We start from the raw sequence: 21139 nt of genomic DNA, 5'->3' as shown, positions 1-21139 counted from the left end.
GCAGGCGCAAAGCGAGGCCCCGCCCTCCCCAGTGACTTGTAGTGCAGCAAGCAGATTGACTTCTGATCAGCGCTTCTTCAGGGCACACATGGCCCCGAAAAGGAGAGAAAGAGAAGGAAGAAAATGGAAAGGGAGGGAGGGAGAGAAAGGAAAGAGAAAAGAAAAGGAGAGAAAGAGAAGGAAGAAAATGGAAAGGGAGGGAGGGAGAGAAAGGAAAGAGAAAGGAAAAGAAGGAAGAAAATGGAAAGGGAGGGAGGGAGAGAAAGGAAAGAAAGGAAAAGGAGGAGAGAAAGAGAAAGAAGAAAATGGAAAGGGAGGGAGGGAGAGAAAGGAAAGAGAAAAGAAAAGGAGAGAAAGAGAAGGAAGAAAATGGAAAGGGAGGGAGGGAGGGAAAGGAAAGAGAAAGGAAAAGGAGAGAAAGAGAAGGAAGAAAATGGAAAGGGAGGGAGGGAGAGAAAGGAAAGAGAAAGGAAAAGAAGGAAGAAAATGGAAAGGGAGGGAGGGAGAGAAAGGAAAGAGAAAGGAAAAGGAGGAGAGAAAGAGAAGGAAGAAAATGGAAAGGGAGGGAGGGAGAGAAAGGAAAGAGAAAGGAAAAGAAGGAAGAAAATGGAAAGGGAGGGAGGGAGAGAAAGGAAAAGGAGAGGAGAAGGAGGAAAGAAAATGAAAAAGAAAAAGGGAGGGAGAGAGAGAAGGAAAAGAGAAAAAAAGGAGAGAAAGAAGGAAGAAAGAAAATGAAAAAGAAAGAAAAACTTATTTTGTTCTTGCTGTTTCCGGCAGCCAATGGACGTGGGCGTGGTTAGGGGAAGCCCCGCCCCCTTCGGAGCCAGCCCTGCCCCGCCTCCCCCCGTGATTCAGGCTAATTTCACTCTTCCTACGCTGCTGGGGCGCTTCGCTTTGTGGGACTTTTCTCCTCCTTTCCCTCCCCCCCCCTTCCGAAATGGTCGCGCCCGCTCTGCGCGCGGCGCAGCCCGGGCCGCTTCCATTGGTTCGAAGCGAGGGAGGCGGAAGCACGTGGATGGAACGTTCGGGCCCGGGCGAGACCATCCGGCCGGGCGGGGGTGGGAGCCGGGAAAGTGCGTCAGAGTCCCAGGTACCTGTAAGGCGATCAGCCTGCTTCTTCCCCATTGCCCCGCGTGAGTGCCTCGCTGGCCGCCGAACCCTGCTTTTTGAGCAGGAGCGGCCTTGCCCTGCTTGCCCTTGGCCGCCTCTGCGGGTACCACTCTGGCGCAGAGCAGGCGAGGCCAGTCCCCGTTTGGCCCGGCAGCTCTGGGAGAGCTCCGCACGAGCGCCTCGGCGGCTGCTGAACCCTGCCTTTTGAGCAGGAGCGGCTGTCAAGCCCCGGGCTCGACAATCAACTGAAGTGGGGGGGGGGAATCCGTGCAGCAACCCGGCTACCTGGCCTGCCAGCCGCTCGTTGCTCCGCTGATCAGCTGGGAGGCTGAGACTCCGGATTTGAGCCACCGACAGAGCACAGCACAGGGAAGACGTGCCAAAGCTCATCCCAGAGCCTCCCGCTGCTGGAAGCCTGCTTGCAAAAAGCAGGGCGGGCAGTAGCAGCTGCTCATGGCGCCTCCTTCCCCCCTCCCGCCGCCCTCTCGCCTCACGAAACGGCCTCTTAGTCCGGCCTCTTAGACCGGCGCGCAGCTCCGATCCCGGCTGCCTGCTGGCTCATCTCGGTTACGCTGATGCGCCCGAGCGGCTGCTTCTCCTGTCCTCGGCGGCTCGCACTCCTAGTTGCAGTGCATTGGAGTAAGCGCTGGCAGAGGCTACTCTTCGGTCACCTGCTGGGAAACTTGCCAAACCGGGAGAGCGACTGCCGCGCCCATGCCCCGCCTGGGACGCCGCGCCTGCCTGCCTCTTAAAGTGCCCACCCTGCATCCCTCTGGCCAAGGCAAAGGCGGCTGATGAGGACACCGACCTCGCTCCACGGGCGGCGGGAAGAGCTGCCACGTCTGGGGACTCCTCCTCCTTCCCCCCTCCCACCACCCTCTCGCCTCACGAAACGGCCTCTTAGTCTGGCGCGCAGCTCCGATCCCGGCCACCAGGCTGGCTTGTCTCCGACAGCACCGCCCGGCGGAAGCACATCCCCGCGGGGGGGAGAGCGGTGCTGGTGACAGGTGAGTCCGGTGGGCACAAGGCCCTCCCCTCAGGCCAAGAGCCAACGGGCAGCGCCGCCTTCGCGTGGGGAGAGCCGCCCGATGCTCCCGCCCAGCCGTGTCCCGGAGCCGCGCCGGAGTTTTTTTTCCGGCGTACAAGACGACCCGGCGTATAAGACGACCCCCCAACTTTTGAGAAGATTTTCAGGGGTTCAAAAGTCATCTTATACGCCGGAAAATACGGTAAATCTTGAAGGCCATGATTTGTTATTTGGTTGGCATGCATATTTATTGTATGATAAGAAGGTGGATAATGTGTTTTAAGGTATGCTCTGTTGCGAGTTTGGAAAAAGTATAGACACAAGTTAAATTATAAGATACCTATATGGGCAATACCGAAACATGCAATAGAAAATATAAATGTTGGGTTTAAACATGATGTGACTACATAAAAGGAAATTTTAAGTTTGGAAAGGAATGTATGGCAATTAAAGCCATATAATATTTTAAGAGAAGAAAAGATTGTACAAACTTGGTTTCAGTATGGGCAATTACAGGCCAGGTGGAAGGAAGACCAGAAAATTGGTTTTTCAATGATTGATGAAAATTTGGTAAAACAAATTAGAGATCAAGGTCAAGCACATATTAAAAGGATATATCTTGCATTGATAGAAATTGATTCAGAGACAGAACTTGTTAAAGATTGTATGATAAAGTGGGCTCAGAATTTTCAAGAAGTCATTACAATGGATACTTGGGAAAAGATTTGGGTGAGAAATGTAAAATTTACGCAGGCTCAAAATTTAAGAGAGAACTTTTATAAAATGTTTTATAGGTGGCACTTAGATCCTAAAAAATTAGCAAGTATGTATCCGAACTGCCAGCCCAAATGTTGGAGGTGTGGCGGTGAAGATGCAACGTATTTTCATATATGGTGGACCTGTAAAAAGGTTAAAGCTTTTTGGATTAAAATTTGGTGGAACATGCAAAAGATATTCAAGAAAAGGATAAAGTTTTGTCCGCAATTGTTTCTACTGGGCATTATTACTGATACTACTGTTGTGGACACTAAGCTGATGTTGAACTTAATTACGGCAGCGAGACTTTTAGTAGCGCAATATTGGAAGAAGGAAGAACTGCCGACTATAGAAGAATGGACTTTAAAAGTTTCCAATCTGGCGGAAATGGCAAAGATCTCAGCGTACTTGAAAGATCAGTCGCAACAGATATATATTGTGGAGTGGAGAAGATGGATTGATTATATCCAGAATAAATATGGGACTAAAAAGTTTCATCTAGCATTTGAATAAGTATTGATGTGATATTTAAATTGCTTGTAGTTATTTTATAAGAGTTAAAGTGCGATAGATTTAATATTTTATTGTTGTTTGTATAAGGTAGACTATGATTGTTTGTATTTTTATATCCTGTATTGAGCTCTGGGAAGTCGGGGAGGGGGGAGGGGGAGGGGAGGGAGGTGTTGGGGAGAGTTGGGGAGAGTGGAGGGGGTTGGGAGGGGTTTTGTCTTTTTAAAAAAATGTATTGTAAAACTTTTCAATAAAATTATTATTATTATTATTATTATTATTATTATTATTATTATTATTATTATTATTATTATTATTATTATTAATTATTATTATTATTATTATTTAATTTTTATACCGCCCTTCTCCCGAACGACTCAGGGCGGTGTACAGGGCAATACAATAAAATACAATATATAAAAATTAAAAAAAATATTAAATACAATAGCCCAATTCAATAGATTAATACAAAACGTTAAAATACCCCTAAACCCATCAGACCAGGCCGGCTTGTTCAAATAAATATGTTTTTAGGTCACGTCGGAAGGAGCGAAGGTCGGGAGCCGTCCGGAGCTCCACCGGTAAACGGTTCCAAAGGTCTGGCGCGCCCACAGAGAACGCCCTCCCCCTGGGGGCCGCCAGTCGACACTCTTTGACCGACGGCACCCTAAGGAGGCCCTCTCTGTGGGAGCGCACTGGACGAAGGGAAGTTGATGCCGGCAGCAGATGCTCCCGTAAGTAACCCGGACCCATGCCATTTAGGGCTTTATAGGTCATAACCAGCACCTTGAATCTTACCCGGAGGACAACCGGAAGCCAATGCAGCTCACGGAGTAGAGGTGTTACATGGGAGTATCGGGAAGCCCCCACCACCACTCGCGCGGCTGCATTCTGCACCAGCTGGAGCCTCCCGAGTAGTCCTCAAGGGCAGCCCCATGTAGAGAGCATTGCAGTAGTCCAAACGGGAGGTCACGAGTGCATGAGTGACTGTGCGCAAGGCATCCCGGTCTAGAAAGATGATATCTAAGTGCTATAAATTGTTGCTAACTAGGGTAGTAGGGGAGGAGGTGGTAAAAGATGTGATGATTGCCTGGGGGAAGAATTTTCGTTATGCACTTCCACTTGAGAAATGGGAAGAGATTTGGTGGATTAATATGAGGCTGGTGGTTTCCACGTCATATAAGGAGAACATATACAAAATGCTTTATAGATGGCATCTCCCTCCAGCTAGACTTTCCAAAATGTTCCCCGGACTGTCAGCCAATTGTTGGAAGTGTGGTAAAGGGATTGGCACATATTATCACTTATGGTGGACATATCCAGAAGTGGTTAGATATTGGTTAGATATTCAAAAATGGATAGAGGATAGTGTTTAGTTGATCTTAAACCAGAGACGTATCTGCTTGGCTTCAGACCTGGAAATATTAAGAGGGGAATATGGTATTTAGTTTTACATATCTTAACAGCGGCGAGGATGGGGTATGCTCAATTTTGGAAGGCAAATCATACCCCGCCGGATGAAGCTATAATTAGGAAATACTTGATTGTGCAGAAGCAGACACATTGACCAAGAAGTTGAAGGGTAAAGAAGAGACACCAGCATTTCTATCATGGAATAAATGGTATATTTGGATGGATAAAAGATTAAAGAAATGAGGGTGGCTTGGAGGTTGGTCAAAAATGAAGTGATATAGTTTTTGTTAATGAATAAGCTTTGGAGTTGGATAGTTATAAGAGATTTAATGAGTGGAATATAATTGTCAGTTTAGAAGTAGATATAATTTGAAATTTTTGAAATGGTTTTCAATTTTTCGATTTCTTCATTTTTTGTATATTGTAAATGTTTTTTTGTCTTTGTTGGTGTATGGTGTGTTTTTAACACGAAATGTAAATAAAGATTTATTTAAAAAGAAAAAGAAAAGAAATTGAATGAAGTGTTAAATGTGGTTGGCAGACATCCGGCAAGCTGAGCATAATTTAGATCAATTAGATAACATTAAACAATGAGATACACAAAGGAAATACAGGCAATCCTCATTTAACAACTGCAACTGAGACTGGCAACTGCAGCTATGTGACATGGTCATTCAGTGCACCATCATATGACCCACATGATACAGCTGCAGCTATTAAGCAAATTCCTCAGTTATGAAGAGTGATGTCATGTGACTATGACTTGTAACTTTCTGCTGGCTTCTGTTAACTTTGTTAGAAGCCAGCTGTGATGATTGCAAATGTGATCCTGCATAGGACGCTGCAACTATGCAAAAAAGCATGCTGATGGCCAAGCACTCAAATTGCAATCATATGACTGTGCGTACAATGTGACGACTATAAGCTCAAGGTAAATAAGTATAAATCTACTTTTTCAACGCTGCTGTACATGAATCAACTAGTTCATCTGTACAACATAATAATGCTTAGTCATAGCAGTTTTTTTAATCAAGTTTAAATAACTACAAATTACTAGGAATGGTAATTAGGGTGCTAAAAAAAGGTTGAGTGCGCAGCCTCTTACCTCTAGCCCAATGCACAGGATAAAGGTGTTTCCAGAGAAATCCTGTTTTCGCTAACTGTGACCATTTGGTGCTGACTTGACTACATCGGCATAATTCTTGAGGGCTAAGGTAGCTAAAAATAGTCAGCATCACCTCAGAAGGCAGATGAACAATGCTGGTGGTTTGTCCTGGTTCTTCAGTTTCTGAAAAACAAAAGACACTCTACAGACACAAATGCTTGAGAAGTTGGTCAATCTTAGCAGAATTCAACTCTAAAGAGGCACTTCTAGAACTGTGGCAAAGAGAATGCTGTTGACAGGTGGGGGGAGAGATTTTTTTAAAAGGCTATTTTTGGAATTATGCATCCAGCTATTTATTCACAGCTACTTTCAATTTAAGGGCAGTGATGGAATTCAGTGGTTCACACCAGTTCGATAGAACCGATAGCTAAATTTTGTTGAGGTTGGAGAACCAGCTGAATGCAGCACACCACTTCCGGAAGTCTGTTCTAGGCCTCGGAGGCCCAGGCCTGCACCCACGCAGAGAACCAGTTGTTCAGGGATTTGAATCCCACCACTGTTTAAGGGCTTACCATGATCTGCTTTTTCATCCACAGAATATTTAAAAACTTTCTGGAGTTCTTCTGCTTGATTCCACAGACTAATCCCTCTACGTATTTCTGCTGCAGTTTCCTTCTGTGAGCAGTGTTGTGCAATTACTTTCTTTTTTATGTCCTTCAGTTCTTCATAGGTAAAATATTCCATCAACATTGGCTGGAAAACCTAAGGGATAACTATGATCACTATTTGAACATCAGTTCTAACATATTATACACTACATTGTTTCCTTACATTTAGAAAGTTATGGGCTTTTGGTGAATTACAAATATTCTTTACATTTAAAAAAACAACAACGATGAATTCAGGAATCATGTTTGCTCCACAAAATCCAAATCTAATGATCAAAGCTGATTTCAAAGGGAAAACTTATTTGACAGATAATAAACATGTAAAAATGGAAAAACTATACATATCAACATGAATAGTATCAAAATAGCAAAAATTATTAAAAATAATATATCTCGAGAATTCAGCACATTTTCATGTAACCCAGTTACATCTAAGTCTTCAAAAAATGCTAATGTGCAAATTTTAAAAAATAATATACTTTATTTATACTACCATGACAAGCATACCACAAACACACAAACACAGAGAATGTAAGCAGGTATCACAGGGCACAGAGTTTTGCAGATTTAGTATTTGGAGAGATATTAAAAATTCACTTAAAAGTATGTTCTAATCTTTTTAAAAATATTAAATGTTACTCTTTTAAAAAAATAGTTCAGGTCAACTCATTTCTTTTGAGCAGCATTTCAAAACATTTATTGTATACCACCCAGAGTAACATGTGAGATGGATGGCTATATAAAATAAATGAATAAACAATTTTCTAATGTTATCAGAACTCAACTACAGGTACTCAACTTAAACCATTCATTTAGTGACTGTCAAAGTCACAATGACAATGAAAAAAGTGACTTATGACCGTTTTTCACATTTACAACCATTGCAGCATCCCCATGATCAAAATTCAGATGCTTGGCAACTGGTTCATATTTATGATGGTTGCAGTATCCCAGGATCATGTGATCACTTCTTGAGACTTTTTGACAAGCAATGTCAATGGGGAAGCCAGATTCACTTTGCAACTATGTTAATAACTTAATGGCAGTGATAACAACTGTGGCAAGAAAAATTGTAAAATAGGGCAAACGTTATTTAACAACTGTCTTGTTTAGCAAGAGAAATTTTGGACTCAATTGTGTTGTAAGTCAAGAACTACCTGTAGTTAAATAAACATTGACCACTTTTAATCTTTTGAAGCCAAGCTTGGAAGCTGTAGCAATTTTAAGAGGCAACACACAAATGAATAAATCAAATATTTATCTACAGTTCTGTCCCAAAAATGTAATGCAGTCCAATGAAAATGAGAAGTGTTGGCAAACACATACACCTGCCTTATTTAAAATCAATGTAACAGCACAACTATGCCATACTAGCAGTTGTCAGTGGACTACCCAGAGTAAGATGGGGAAAAGAGAAAGAAATAGATGCGGGCTGTTCTTTTGCTTAGCAGGGTCTGCTAGTATAAATTCCAGCTCTGGACCGCAATACTGGAATGATTTAACCTTTATTATTAGAATATTTTTTAAATCCTGCCAGGGTACAAGAAACAAACATCTGAAGGCAGCTGGGTCTTACAGAACTTTCATTTGTAATATGTGTTCTTAACAACTCTGAAATATATTTTGAGTCTAGTTTTTATATGAAGACTGTAAAATTTAATTAGCATTAAAGGCCCCCCAAAAATTATCTTAACTTAATTAAAAGAATTTTTAAAATTGTGTGTGTTTTATATTAACATTTCATAAATTGGTGGAAGGTAATTCTATTTTGCTCCCATTTACAAAAACAATATATCTGCTTATGTACACAAGTAGTTTAAGCTCTCTCTGCTGTCACTGTGGAGGTTTTCCTTAATTTAAATGACCAATCCAATGACAAAGGAAAATGGTTTCAAATGTCACAGAAGAGACTGAGAAGGAAACACAAGGAACTTGAAATATTTCATACTGTGAAATCATGGGGTTAAGGACAGGACTTAGGGATGAGTTTTCTGAAACCCCAAGATTTTTTCAGCTGAATTTACCTTCTCAGTTTATTAAGTGCATTCAAGAAAGGGCAGAAATCATGAAGCAGCATTTTCTTTTAACACATAAACCTTTCTTTTTATAAAAATAATGATGACTACATACTATTCACTCCAAATGTTAAAAATAAAGGAAACATTTCTCAAAACATTTAATCATTCCCTCAAATCACTCACCTCCTCTTCCTCTTTCATGTGAGGAAGGAAATCTCTGGTAAAAGCTTCCAATCGTTCCTTTAGCTGTTTCGCATAGTTGAGCTGCTCATATTCATTCTGAAAATTAGTATTCAAATTCATCATAGAACTATGTGCCAAGTATTAATATGTATGATCTACTTATTAAATAATACTTTACATTTAAAGTATTAGAGCATAAAACGTTTAAGACAAAAATAAAGAAATATTGGAGCTGGGTTTCAAATATTTAGTAATGCAATTTACTCCACGCCTTTTTCAATTCTAATTTTAATCTATCAGATACACAAAATTGGGAAGCACTGAGACGTTTGCTTTTTTAAAGTTATGTTTGCTATCAAAGTGAACACACAAAAAAAGGATTTTTTTTACACATTTCTTGTGGCTTAACTAAATGAGCTAAGAGCACATTCACCAAATTTAGAAATCAAAGGAAAATTTCAACATTTTTGGATAAAAGTTATATCTTAACTTATGTTAACTATGTTCTCTTCTGAGTATATTACAGCAGCAAACAAACACTAAGTTTCCTTCACAAAACTGTATAAATGAAAATGATAGTCTCTGTTTTTATAATTAAGTATCCACATGCAATATTGACACTGCTTTCTTAGGACTATTCTTCAATCAATTGATTTTACCCACGCCAAAAATCAAACAAACTCACCTTTACATTTTTCAACCCTTTCTCAAAGAGGCTAAGCATCTCTGACAACTTATTGTCTGAATGTACATTATATACAGTTTGGCTACGTTGTTGAAGTAAACCAATGATGTATTCATTTTCAATCTGCTCATGCATTTTAAACTCTTTAAATGTAGCATATAATGACTGAAGGAGAGCTCGGAAATCATTGTTGTTGGAGAAATTTGTCTTAGAAAGCTGGAAAAAAAACAGAGGATTGCACATTAGATATTTACATTTTCTTTGAATTTATTTTTAAGAAACTAATTCTAAGAAGGTATTCACCAACTATAAATTCCTAACTAAATTTCAACTTCTGAAGTTTTATCCAGCTCTGCTTAAAATTATGTTAGGTATTATTTTTAAATGTTAAATGTATATGTTATATACTGAAAAAATCAGATTTAACTTCAATAACATTTATCTATAATTTTAATTCATATAAAGTACTTTATTTAACTCAAAGGTGCTTTTTCAAAAGGCAACTGGATTGTTTTTCCTTGAGGAAGGAGGAGGAAACATTCCATTTCTCATCCAAGAAGCTTCATCAGTTCTGCTGGTGGGGGGATGGAATACAGGTACTGATATTTGAGACTGGATGGTAGGGGGATGAAAGGATAGCTTCTAATAGGATGGGGGGGCGGAAGGATTGTATTTCTTTGCAGTCATCTGGTTGTTAGCACTCTGTCTGAGAGCTGTTGAGGCCATTTAGTACAGATAAACCCCCAAGTGGCCTCAACAGCTCTCAGACAGAATACTAACGACCAGACGACTGCTAAGAAAGACAATTCTTCCATTCCATCCCCCATCCTATCAGAACCTATCCTTCCATCTCCCCACCATCCAGTCTCAAATATCAGTACCAATATTCCATCCCCCCACCAGCAGAACTGATGAAGCTTCTTGGATGAGAAGTGAAATGTTTTCTTCTTCCTCAAGGAAAAAACAGTCCAGTTGCTTTCTGAAAAAGCACTTTTGAGACAACTATGACCTGGATGACTGAGAATCTCCACAAACATTTACTTTATTTAACATTTTTGCATTCATGATAGCTAAAAAGCAGAACATTCAGCAAACACTAAAAAATGAAAAAAAGTAACAGTATTTCATGGTCATAAACAAACATTCTAAAACATTTTTTCAGTCTAGATATTATGATTAAGTCTTCTCAACTAGGACTGCAGACTTTTCATTTGAAATACTTAATCTTTCACTTGAAAGATATTATTCAATCTGTGCCTGGCTGAAGAATTCTGGGAGTTAAAGTCCACAAGTCATAAAGGGCCAAGTTTGAAGACCCTGTTATATGCTATAAGTATAATTTATGTATTCAAAATAAATTTTGAACATGAAAAAGGCATGTTATTTCCATGTATTCTGAGAAGACACTTTTAGAGGTACCTGGTTATCGAGTTTATAATTATGCAGACGTATTCAGAGTTCCATCATGAGCAACTGCAGTTTGATCAATTAGGTACCGTACCTTAATTTATAGAACTTTTAAAAACCAATAATTTTAAGTATGTTTGAAGGAATATAGCTAATAGATTCACTCCAATCCACTGTAGTGCTATCTGGTGACACTGGAGAAGTTTACATACATTTCACTATGGCAAACAACACACTTTTTAAAAACACCTATCCATTTGGCCAATTCTTTAGCTGGTATAATGGCACTCAGCTTGATGTACCATATTACGTTAATGCTCCCCAAAATCCCAAGAATGCTGAAACAATGCAATTCCAAAGCAATTGTTTTAGATAGCTGTATCTTGTCAACAGGTCTACTACCAAAACCAATACAATCTTCCAAATTGAGTGTTTTATTTGCGCCCATATTTAGTTTAATACAGATGGTTGAAGAAAAGCAAGTTTAATTACTTATTTAGCTTGAAGCGCAATATTTTCCAACACTTCTTTCACTGGAACTGTCAGTGAAATAAATTGGGTTTTTTGCTTACTCTCACAAGTAAACAGGTAAACTGCTGCCCCAATTTTTTCAGAGGACTTGGCTACTTTAATATTTCAGGGAAGGATGTGTTCATCTATCCAACATGCTTTGTGAAACAGTTCTATCAAATCACAAAGGTGCTTTTTCACGAGGCAACAGGACTTTCTTTTTTTCCTCTTTGAAGATGTTTTGCTTCTCATCTAAGAAGCTTCTTCAGCTCTGAAGAACTGAAGAAGCTTCTTGCATGAGATACGAAATGTCTTCAAAGAGGAAAAAAGAAAGTCCTGTTGCCTCGTGAAAAAGCACCTTTGGGACAATCATGACCTGGATGATTGAGAATCTTCATAGAAATTTAATCCTGTCAAATGTTTTATGAAGCCTAACAAATGGAACAAATCACCAAACCCTCATTTTTGGAACATGGACATATCAAAAAGTTAAATCCATGTACACATTGCTTTCTTTTAAAAAAAATTATATTAATTTTCCAATATTACAATTATATCTTTGAAAAGCAACATGGTGTCTGGGTTACAATAGTTCCATTTCATACAGATGTATGTTATTACAAATCTCCAATTTATTGTAGCCAATATTTCCTCTCTTTTTTCCTTTAATACATATTGTCTCTTATCTAACTTAACATACCTGTAAGGACCCACTTCAATCTACATCTTAAGAAAACAGAACTCTTGGAAACGGTCTCTTCCAACAGGAATTTTTATTAAGAGAAATTGATAGTAGGCATGCTAGACAGGATCTGAGGGATCCCCCCACCATTCAATGTTTTAAAGTGTTTCCAAGCAGCCCTCCACCCCACAGTTCTTTTGGGCGATTCAAACCGGCAGTTTTCTAGGTGTTAACTCCAGGAAAAATAACATCAGTCCAGCTCCGTCGGCACGATCATTCAACCCTCTCTTTAACCAGATCCCAGGTGTTGCATCTCCCCCCTCCTTTTGCCTCGCTGCCGGTAAAGAGGAGAAGTTCAGAGGGGCATAGGATGAAAGGCAGATGGCCACATTGTTATGGTTAGCAGACCCGAAGTGAATCAACAAAAGGTTACTTTGTAGTGAATACAGGAAGTGAAAGTAGTAAAAAAAAACCATGCGTACCCTCTCCCCCTTAGGAGTATGACGGAATCCAGGAGATAGTAAAAATTGGTTTTTATATCAGAGAAGATACATAGAAATGAAATATAACTGGATTCTGACAATACTTCTTATTCTATCCATCAGCTATTTAGTAGTTTTCTTACATTTGTCAATAATTATATATATATTATTTATTTTAACATTCAATCTTTAAACCATAATCACCTTATAAATTTTCCCAGCTTTAGTTTTGCATTAATATTCAAGTTAAACAATTAAAACCTATCATTTCCAAATTTCTAAGTGACCCCACTTCATCACAATTCTCTCCAATATGTAGTAATCCAGATACACATCTTCTCTATCTCATTTCCATATCAACAGATTAGTAGTACAATATAATATTCTTATTTTCATTGTAATTTCCACATATTGTAGATTCAATAACCAAGATTTCTCCTGTTTCAGCATTTAATACATTCTCTCTCTTCTCCTTTATATCTGCTCTCTCGTGTTTAGGCTTATAATTTTATTCTTATCACTACATCCAAATAAATTAATTACATTACATCACTCTTAACATATATATATATATATATATCTTAGTCACCTTCATTTAACCTTTATAAACAACTCAATATTTCAATTTAACTATTGGTATTCATACATCTAAGTTTTAATTAGCCAACATTTTTCTTTATCTTCAGGTCATAACAATCTCTCATATTCAAACTACATATCCTATCTACTTAGATATATTCTATTTTAGGCCTCTTAGATATGTCCACATTCCATTCTTCCTTCAATCTTATTCTGGCTTTTTTTCTTTGCCATGTCATTTTCCATGACCTTGCTACAGAGTCATCGAAGAGTTCTTGTGCTATTGTATCATGTTGAGGTGGACCTTCCAAACTCTATTTTTGGAGGGTTGAGGGGTCTGGCAGAACTACCAAATCTTCTCATTATTTTCTCCTCTTGGCGTAGTTGTCCTGGACTGTCTATTTTTTCTTCCATCTGTTTCTCATTTTGATCTTCAAATTCCTTCTGATTTATGTAGCAGGTTTTTTCCTCCATCCTTTTTGTCAGATTTTTCCCCGAGTTTTCTCTTATTTGTACTTGTTGAGTAGTTAAATCTTCTGTCAAAATATTTGCTTGTTCAACTTCTTCTGTTATATTCTGTACAAATAGTTTATTAGTTGTAGTCAGGGCTTTTTTTGTCATAGAACGCTCAGAATGGAGTTCCGGCACCTTTTTTGGATGGAACCTTGTAGGGTAGGCAAGGCGGGTTGTATGACATGTGTAAGTTCCGGCACCTTTTTCTTTTACAAAAAAAGCACTGGTTGTAGTCAAAATTTGGGTTTGCTTATCCAAGACGCTTTTTAGCTTTTTTCCAAAAGCTTTTATTTCATCACTGGCTGGTAAGGGTTAGGGTTAGGGTTAGGTAAGTTTGGCAGGTTATTTTCATCATAGAAAAAAATAGTTTTTGCATTTCTTCCATGGTAGATTCTCACATCTGGTGCTCAAGGTTACTCTTATCTTGTTTTCTAAAGCAGGGCTTTTCAACCAGCAGTATGCGTACCACTAGTGGTACACGAGCATCTGGCTAGTGGTATGTGTAGTATGGGTTGAACAGCACTGGGAAAAAAATGAAGGAAAAAAAGCATTTTTTACTAACCTGCTTTCAGCTGCATTCTGTTTCTCTATTCACTTCTCAACCTTCACCACACATTTGTGGGACAAAAAAAAAGTTCCATGAGACTTTCTAACTTCTCGTGAAGGGGAGGAAGGGACAAAGAGGGAGGGAAGGAAAGGAAAAAAAGAAGGGACAATAGGAGAGAGGGAAGGAAAGGCACCCACCCCAGTCCCACCCCTCCACCAGAGACCCATGGATTCCCCCCCATAGGCATCCCGCAACCTGAGTGATGAGTTGGCCACGCCTCCCCAGCCATTGATCACATGACCCTGGGACACTGTGAACATCATAAGCATGAATCAGTTGCCAAGCATCCGAATGACCCCAGGGATGCTGCAACAGTCAACTGTGGTCATAAATCACTTTTTTCAGTGCCGTTGTAACTTTGAACAGTCACTAAGCGAATTGTTGTAAATCGAGGACTATTTGTACTTTCTTTTTTCCCCTTTTTTTGCTCATGTTTTTGACACCTTGGTGGGCGACTGGTGGTACTCGGATATTGCCTTATCCTAAAAGTGGTACAATGGGTGAAAAGGTTGAAAAGCCCTGTTCTAAAGTGTCAGCCAAGTCTCTTCTTTTTTTTTTTTAGAGTGACAGATTGCAATTTCAGATTTAGCCACAAGATGTCCCCCAAGTGTTTAGGAAATTCTTTTTCAATTATTTCTTCTGTTTTAGGAGAACAAAGCCAAACTTTCAAATAAGAATAGGAAGTAGAAAGTAGATAATCAAAAGCTTTTAGTCCACAAGTTTTTTTTTAAATGAAGTTCTAGTTGAGATCCAATTATTTTTTCAACATTTTTTCTTTTTAAATCTCCCCTGTAAATTCAATTGCCACTGTTTTTGGAGGGCGGGCTAAAGTCCCCCTTTCCTCTCCACGGGGGGGGGGCAGTACTTAAGCAGCTTAGTTAGGTAGAAAAAAAAGTTGGAATATAAGAGGGGTAGATCTCACCCAGTCTTTTCCACACTGCTTTAATGTTGCCTGATGGTAGGTGTGACTTTGGCTGTCTGCAGCCTACTGACTGGCTGGTTTGAAGGGAACACAGGCACTAACGGGAGAGTTGCGGCTCCCCTGCGTTTCTGCAAAAGCCCCTTGTTGCTGGTCATCTCTCCAGAGTGACTTTTTGGCCCTTTTAGGGCTCCCCAGCAATGCAAAACTGGACGTGGAAGATGAGCGCCGTCTTCCAAGCGTCCATAGCGGATGCGTCGGCAAACTGAAAGTCACACATTGCTTTCTATTATTAGCGATTTTCATAGTTACATTGCACAACAACAACAAAAGTTTTTTTCAGGTGATAGAAGTGACCTTTAAGGCCTGGCACACTCTATGCCTCCACTTTCTATGTTTGTGTTTTGATGATGGTGAGTTACACGCAACTCCATCAGCAATATCAATTTTATTTGTGCTGAAACTGCTCATTCAAGTACTTCCACATGCCATCCTACCTGTACAAACTCTTTCAAACTAGAAATCAATTCAATAAACTTAAACAGGATTTAAGTGTACTGTTCAGTAACGCATCTCTACAAAAACATAAAATTCTGAAAGCTGAGAACTTTTGCAATTATATTAGCTTAATATATATTTCTCCATATTGATCAGGTTTTCCTCATTACAGATTTAATTTTATGACAAAGATGATTTTTGAGGTATACGCTGCTGACCCCTGACCCACACCTGTGATCAAGGTTCCTTGCATACATAGCACAAGACAATCTTAAGCAAACTAAGAGAGGTGTTTTAGTAAGCCAGCTTCTTTTTTATGGGTGGACAAGTCTAGAAAGTCACTGTGCAAGCCTGACCATGTCCCAGGATATAAGTCAGCAGAAAAGCAAAGCAGTTTACTGTATCCAGAAATACAGTGCCTTGAATGGAAAACCTAATCTCTTTTTCAGGAATGGAGAAGAGGACAAAACTTAAAACATTAATTTCTCTTTGGGCATCCTCAAAGTGATACCTGACAGACAACACTCCAAAGATCTCAGGTCCCCTTTTGCTTTTACAGAGCAGAGGAACTCTTCCTTGGATCAAAGGCACAAACAAACAAGCAACTCAGATCCCAAATGTGTTTTTTCATGAGGCAATTGGACTTCTTGCAGAGAAAGCACCATTGGGATAATTATGACCTGGATGACTGAAAATCTCCAAATACAATTCAGATAATTCTCTTTCCTGAAGCATATTATATAGGGTTTGGTTTCTTTTTTAATCCTGCTTTGTCTACCAAAAGGTGCTAACCAGTCATTCCCTTCTCTCTCTCACCATACCTAAATATTTTTTCCTAAAAATTAAGTGGTACTATTTTCAACTGCCTTTTTAACTTTAAGCATACTTTGCTATTGCCACAGTAAAACTAACTTTAGTTTCAGTGACTCTTTCTGTAAGGACCCACCTCAGCTAACCACCCAAGAAAGCAGAAATCCTGAAACAGGCATTGTCTCAAAAGGAACTTTTATTAGGGGTTAGTGATAGTAGGGAAGTCAAGGTGAGATTTATTTATTTATTTATTTATTTATTTATTTATTTATTTATTTATTTATTTTAATTCCATTTATATCCCGCCCTTCTCCGAAGACTCAGGGCGGCTTACAAGCTTAGCAGATCTGAAGAAAAGCCTGTTAAATGATATAGTTAACCTAGCAATCTTCCTCCTCCCACCAAAGTCATAGTGTCCATTTGAAATCCAGCCAATCCACAAGTGGTACAATGTTTGAGTAACTGACACAGTTGACGTGCATCTCAAGGTCTTCTCCAGTTTCGTTTTTCCATAGTTGTCTCCCTCATTAGGGAGACACAGTTGATAGAAGCAAATGAAAGGTCTTCAAATATTTTAATATTGAAAGAGAAATTTAAAACTGAATACGCTGCAGTGGAAATTTACTAGGTGAATGGAGATGAGAACCAGGAAAGGAGAGCACAAAGAAAAGATGCTAAGTGAAACACGTAGGCAAAAATTAGCTGGGTCTTAAGAGTGGGAAAGGAAGAAGACAAGCTATAAAAACACCTGTAAGAAAAGATAACTAGTAAAACAGGAAAGAACCTATTTTTTTCTAAGAGGTCACAAAAAGGGGGCTAGAACTCAAGCAACTAAGCATGTGCAATTAGTTGATTAATATTAAGTGACACACCTTGCATAAATTATCACTTAATTTTAATGTACATGGGATGTATGACTTAGTATGTAGCAGGAAATATGTAGGAGGCGGTCGGAAAGAGTGTAACCTCATAGTACCTCAGCCAATGGGGAAAGAGGAGGGATGTGCGGCCGGGGCCAGGGACCTACAAAAATGGGAATATTTTGGGTTGAAACTTTGGAGGGAACCAAGTTTTGATAGCTTCTCTCCCCACTTATTGCAATAAACGAAACAAAAGGCCTTCACTGTGTCTTGGCTGGTTATTGGTCAGGCGAGCTTGTCTCTGGTCATGAAGGAAAGTGGCCAGGAATGCATAACAGTCTTTTCTCAAGTGGATAGAGGCAGGAGAGGAAAAGCAGAAAGCAAAAGTTATCCCAAGCGAAAGCAAACTCCCCCCCTCAGCAGAATGACAGGCCCCAAACAAGAGCACATATGCAGGGAAAACAATAAGGATTTGGGGACCTGACAGGGTCTAATATCTGGAATTTACTTTGTGCCTTTCATAATTTTCTTTTAAAATATAAATGTCTTGTGGACTGTCTAGTAATCCTTCTTTTGTACTATAGATTAAAATGTAGACTCATACCTCCTCTAAATAAGTAGACAGATATTTAAAGTCAGATATAAAATCTAACACCTTTCTAATAATAATGTCAAAATACAATGTAACTGTCAGGACCCACCCCCATCCACATCTTAGGAAATACGAACTCTTGGATCCAAGTTTGTCCAAAAGGAAAAGTTTACTAGGATGAGATCGGTTGTGGCAATACAAGACGGGATCTGACATTGAGTTACATTTTGATACTATATAAAGCATTCCCGTTTCAACCCCCTCCCCTCAAATCCATTTCATCACGCTCACATCATTTACTTAGGTGTCAGGCCCTTTCGTGGGAAAGAGAAATCTTCTTGCGTTTATTGTTATTGCTTTCTTCCTTTCAGTTTCAAATGCAGATGCAACCCAGATCTCTCTCTCTCCCTCTGTTCCCCCCAAATCAAAAGCTTTCCTGGTCTTTGAAAACAGCCTACTGCAATCTGAATAAACATCCTCTCCCCCCCCCTCAGAGAGATGGCAGAATCCCGAGTATAGGCACAATATTCTAACCATACATTTATGAAATGTGATATAAATGGATTCTGACAGTAACTGAATATTATCTGCTTAACCAAGTTAATCTGTAAGTGCAAAACAAAATAATCCTTTATCACCTTCAAGAAAAACAAACCCTTAGAATATAACTTTTTACAGACTACATCTACTTCATCAGGACAAACCAGATTATGGTACAAATATGTCTTTCTCCAGCTACATTATTTCCATCTGCAGAAAGGCTGAATCACTCAAACCTAAAACTCCTTTATAGATTAAGAACTGGTTCCTTAATTTTTCCAATTTCTATCTCTGTCCAAATGTCTAATTTTTAGCTCTGCAAATTGATTTTAATGGATGTTAATAAAGAGATCATGTTTCATGTGCTATATATTAATTACAGCCACAGATTTCAGAGGATTGCTCGTATTCTGTTCTTCCAATTTCTGCATTCAGTCATGGTCTTGAAAAATGATAAGAACGTTAAGTTTAAGGTCATTACTACTTGCAGCAAAAAATGACAAAAAGAGACCAGGAGAGAAAATCCATTAAATGCTTGACACCAATTCATATTCAGTTGAATCGCCCTGTTTTGTATCTAATACTTGTGCCAAACAAAAGTTCAATTACACACAGATTTTTTTCAACAGTCCAATTTTCTGCCATCCTGGATTCTTTCAGATTCCTGAAACTTTCATTAGCTCAGAAATTTATGGGTTGAGAAGAGCAAACATATGATTAAGCAAACATATGATTAAGCTGCTCATTTGTATGCCAGCAGCATGTGATCTCAAATGTCTAGTTCTCATGCCCATGCCTTTTTAAAACTACTTGAAAAAACATAACTAAATAAAAGTAGCAGTTACTACCAAATTGATTCAACCGAGTAGATTCCTAGTGTGTAAATTCATACATATTATTAGTTTATGAAAGATGGTTGATGCTGCTTTATTGTTATCCCAAACCCAAGGTTCACACAAACAGTGCTCAGACTGCAGTTGCTGATAAGTCCAGGACTGTATGATAAAATAATGCATTAATATATCTTTATTGTAAGCCTCAGCAGCAAGATGATTTTGAAGGCTGGTGAAAAATACGGCAATACAAACAATTTGGAAAAAGAAGTCTCTTGCATTCATAAGGCTTATAAGGCAGCAACCAGCAAATGAGGGGAGCAACCACTTCAGTTGCCTCTGGATTTAACTCAGTCTACCTCAACAGGCAAGTATAGCTTTGCACCTTCAACTCCTTAAAGGACTTTCTTAACTGAAGATGGATGGACTTCAATACCAGTCGTAGGTTGACTCAGGCCTTCCATCCATATGAGATCGATAAATTGAGGACCCAGATTGTTGAGGGCAATATGCTGACTCTGTAAACCGCTTAGAGATTGTTGTAAAGCACTATGAAACGGTATATAAGTCTAAATGCTATTGCCATTGCTAATTCCCAGAATCATCCAGCAGGGAGCTGAAGCTGACCCATCTTCTAATTCGGGGTCTTCAAACTTGGCCCTTTTATGACTTGTGGACTTCAACTCCCAGAATTCCTCAGCCAGGCACGTTGGCTGAGGAATTCTGGGAGTTGAAGTCCACAAGTCATAAAAGGGCCAAGTTTGAAGACCCTTTCTAATTGCTGGAGTTGAAAAACACTCTCTTAAAGGAATCAACAAATACAAGCCATGACAACTAGGGGTTAAAGAGATGGGCAAGGAGGGGGAACCCAGAGACCTTTGGCCAGTTATTCCCCCCACAGGAGAATAAACCTTTCCTTCCTGGATTAAAAGGAAAAAAAATCAACATCTCTAAAAGCAGAAAAGCAAGAACTACGTCGTGCGCAAGACAGCAATCCAACTGCGCAAGCGCAGTTAACCCCTTTCATGCGCAGGCGCACTATGTGCATCCCGCCGGCCGAGGCCGAGGCACGGGGGTGTGTCGCAGCGCCTGAAATAAGGCGGCGGTTGCAACAACTTCCACAACGCCCCTCAGTCCCTTCCCTACCTTGTCGCAGTAGAGCCCAACGAGCTGCTTCATCCGCCAGTGCGGGGCGGTGAAAACATCCACCTCCTCCGGGAAGGGAGCCATCTTCTCTCCCCCATAGACAGCGACGTTCACTACCTCAGCCGCGCTCCAGCGACGAGCATTGGCGGCCTACTATGCGCACGCGTCCCGGGCGGAGGCGGCGCAAGCGCCGACACCCCCAATCCTCCATCACGTGGAGGGAGGCGAGCGCCTTTTACTAGAGAGGCATTTCTGGGCCGGGAAGCGGCCATTTTTAAACGCCTTGTAAAGACCAAGTCAGGCATTTTGTAGAGCTGGGAAGCGTGTAATCTGAGTGTCTTGCATTGCGTGACAGCCTAATAATACGCTTCTTCAGCCAGGTGGCAAGTTTATAGGAGATCTAACATGACCTCCTGGCAGACATGAAGCCGAAATTATGAATGGCCAGTTATGCAATTTGCAGAATGACTGGTTTTGGGGTCTATCCCGTGTCCCGCATAAAGCAGAGTGTTTTCCTACTTTGGCAACTATTTAGATGTGTAGACTTCAACTTCCAGTGATTTTCCTCCGTTTTTAAAATCTCCCATTTATTTTTTTTCTAATCTGCATGTTGGGTCTCTAACTGAAATAAAGTAATTAATGGATTACTATAATCGATTGATATTCCTCCGTTACCTCCATTTTTG

At 39.8% G+C, this 21139-nt stretch overlaps 1 protein-coding gene across 1 annotated transcript in view; it reads right to left on the bottom strand.

Annotated features, from left to right (window-relative positions):
• Window positions 1–20632, bottom strand: part of FBXL5 (F-box and leucine rich repeat protein 5) — a 46181-nt gene extending 25549 nt beyond the window's left edge. Inside the window, exons 1-5 of the mRNA XM_081332398.1 lie at window positions 20454–20632; window positions 9476–9691; window positions 8791–8886; window positions 6494–6683; window positions 5922–6104 (exon numbers count right to left, since the gene is read on the bottom strand). Of these exons, the coding sequence (XP_081188524.1) occupies window positions 5922–6104; window positions 6494–6683; window positions 8791–8886; window positions 9476–9691; window positions 20454–20537 (769 nt within the window). The 5' untranslated portion in view covers window positions 20538–20632. The remainder of the gene's footprint in view (window positions 1–5921; window positions 6105–6493; window positions 6684–8790; window positions 8887–9475; window positions 9692–20453) is intronic.
• Window positions 20633–21139: the final 507 nt, after the last annotated feature.

Source organism: Vipera berus, assembly GCF_964194415.1.
Source record: "Vipera berus genome assembly, chromosome: 7".
In the NCBI taxonomy this organism is placed as follows: domain Eukaryota; kingdom Metazoa; phylum Chordata; class Lepidosauria; order Squamata; family Viperidae; genus Vipera; species Vipera berus.
This window is presented reverse-complemented; position numbering and strand designations above follow the sequence as displayed.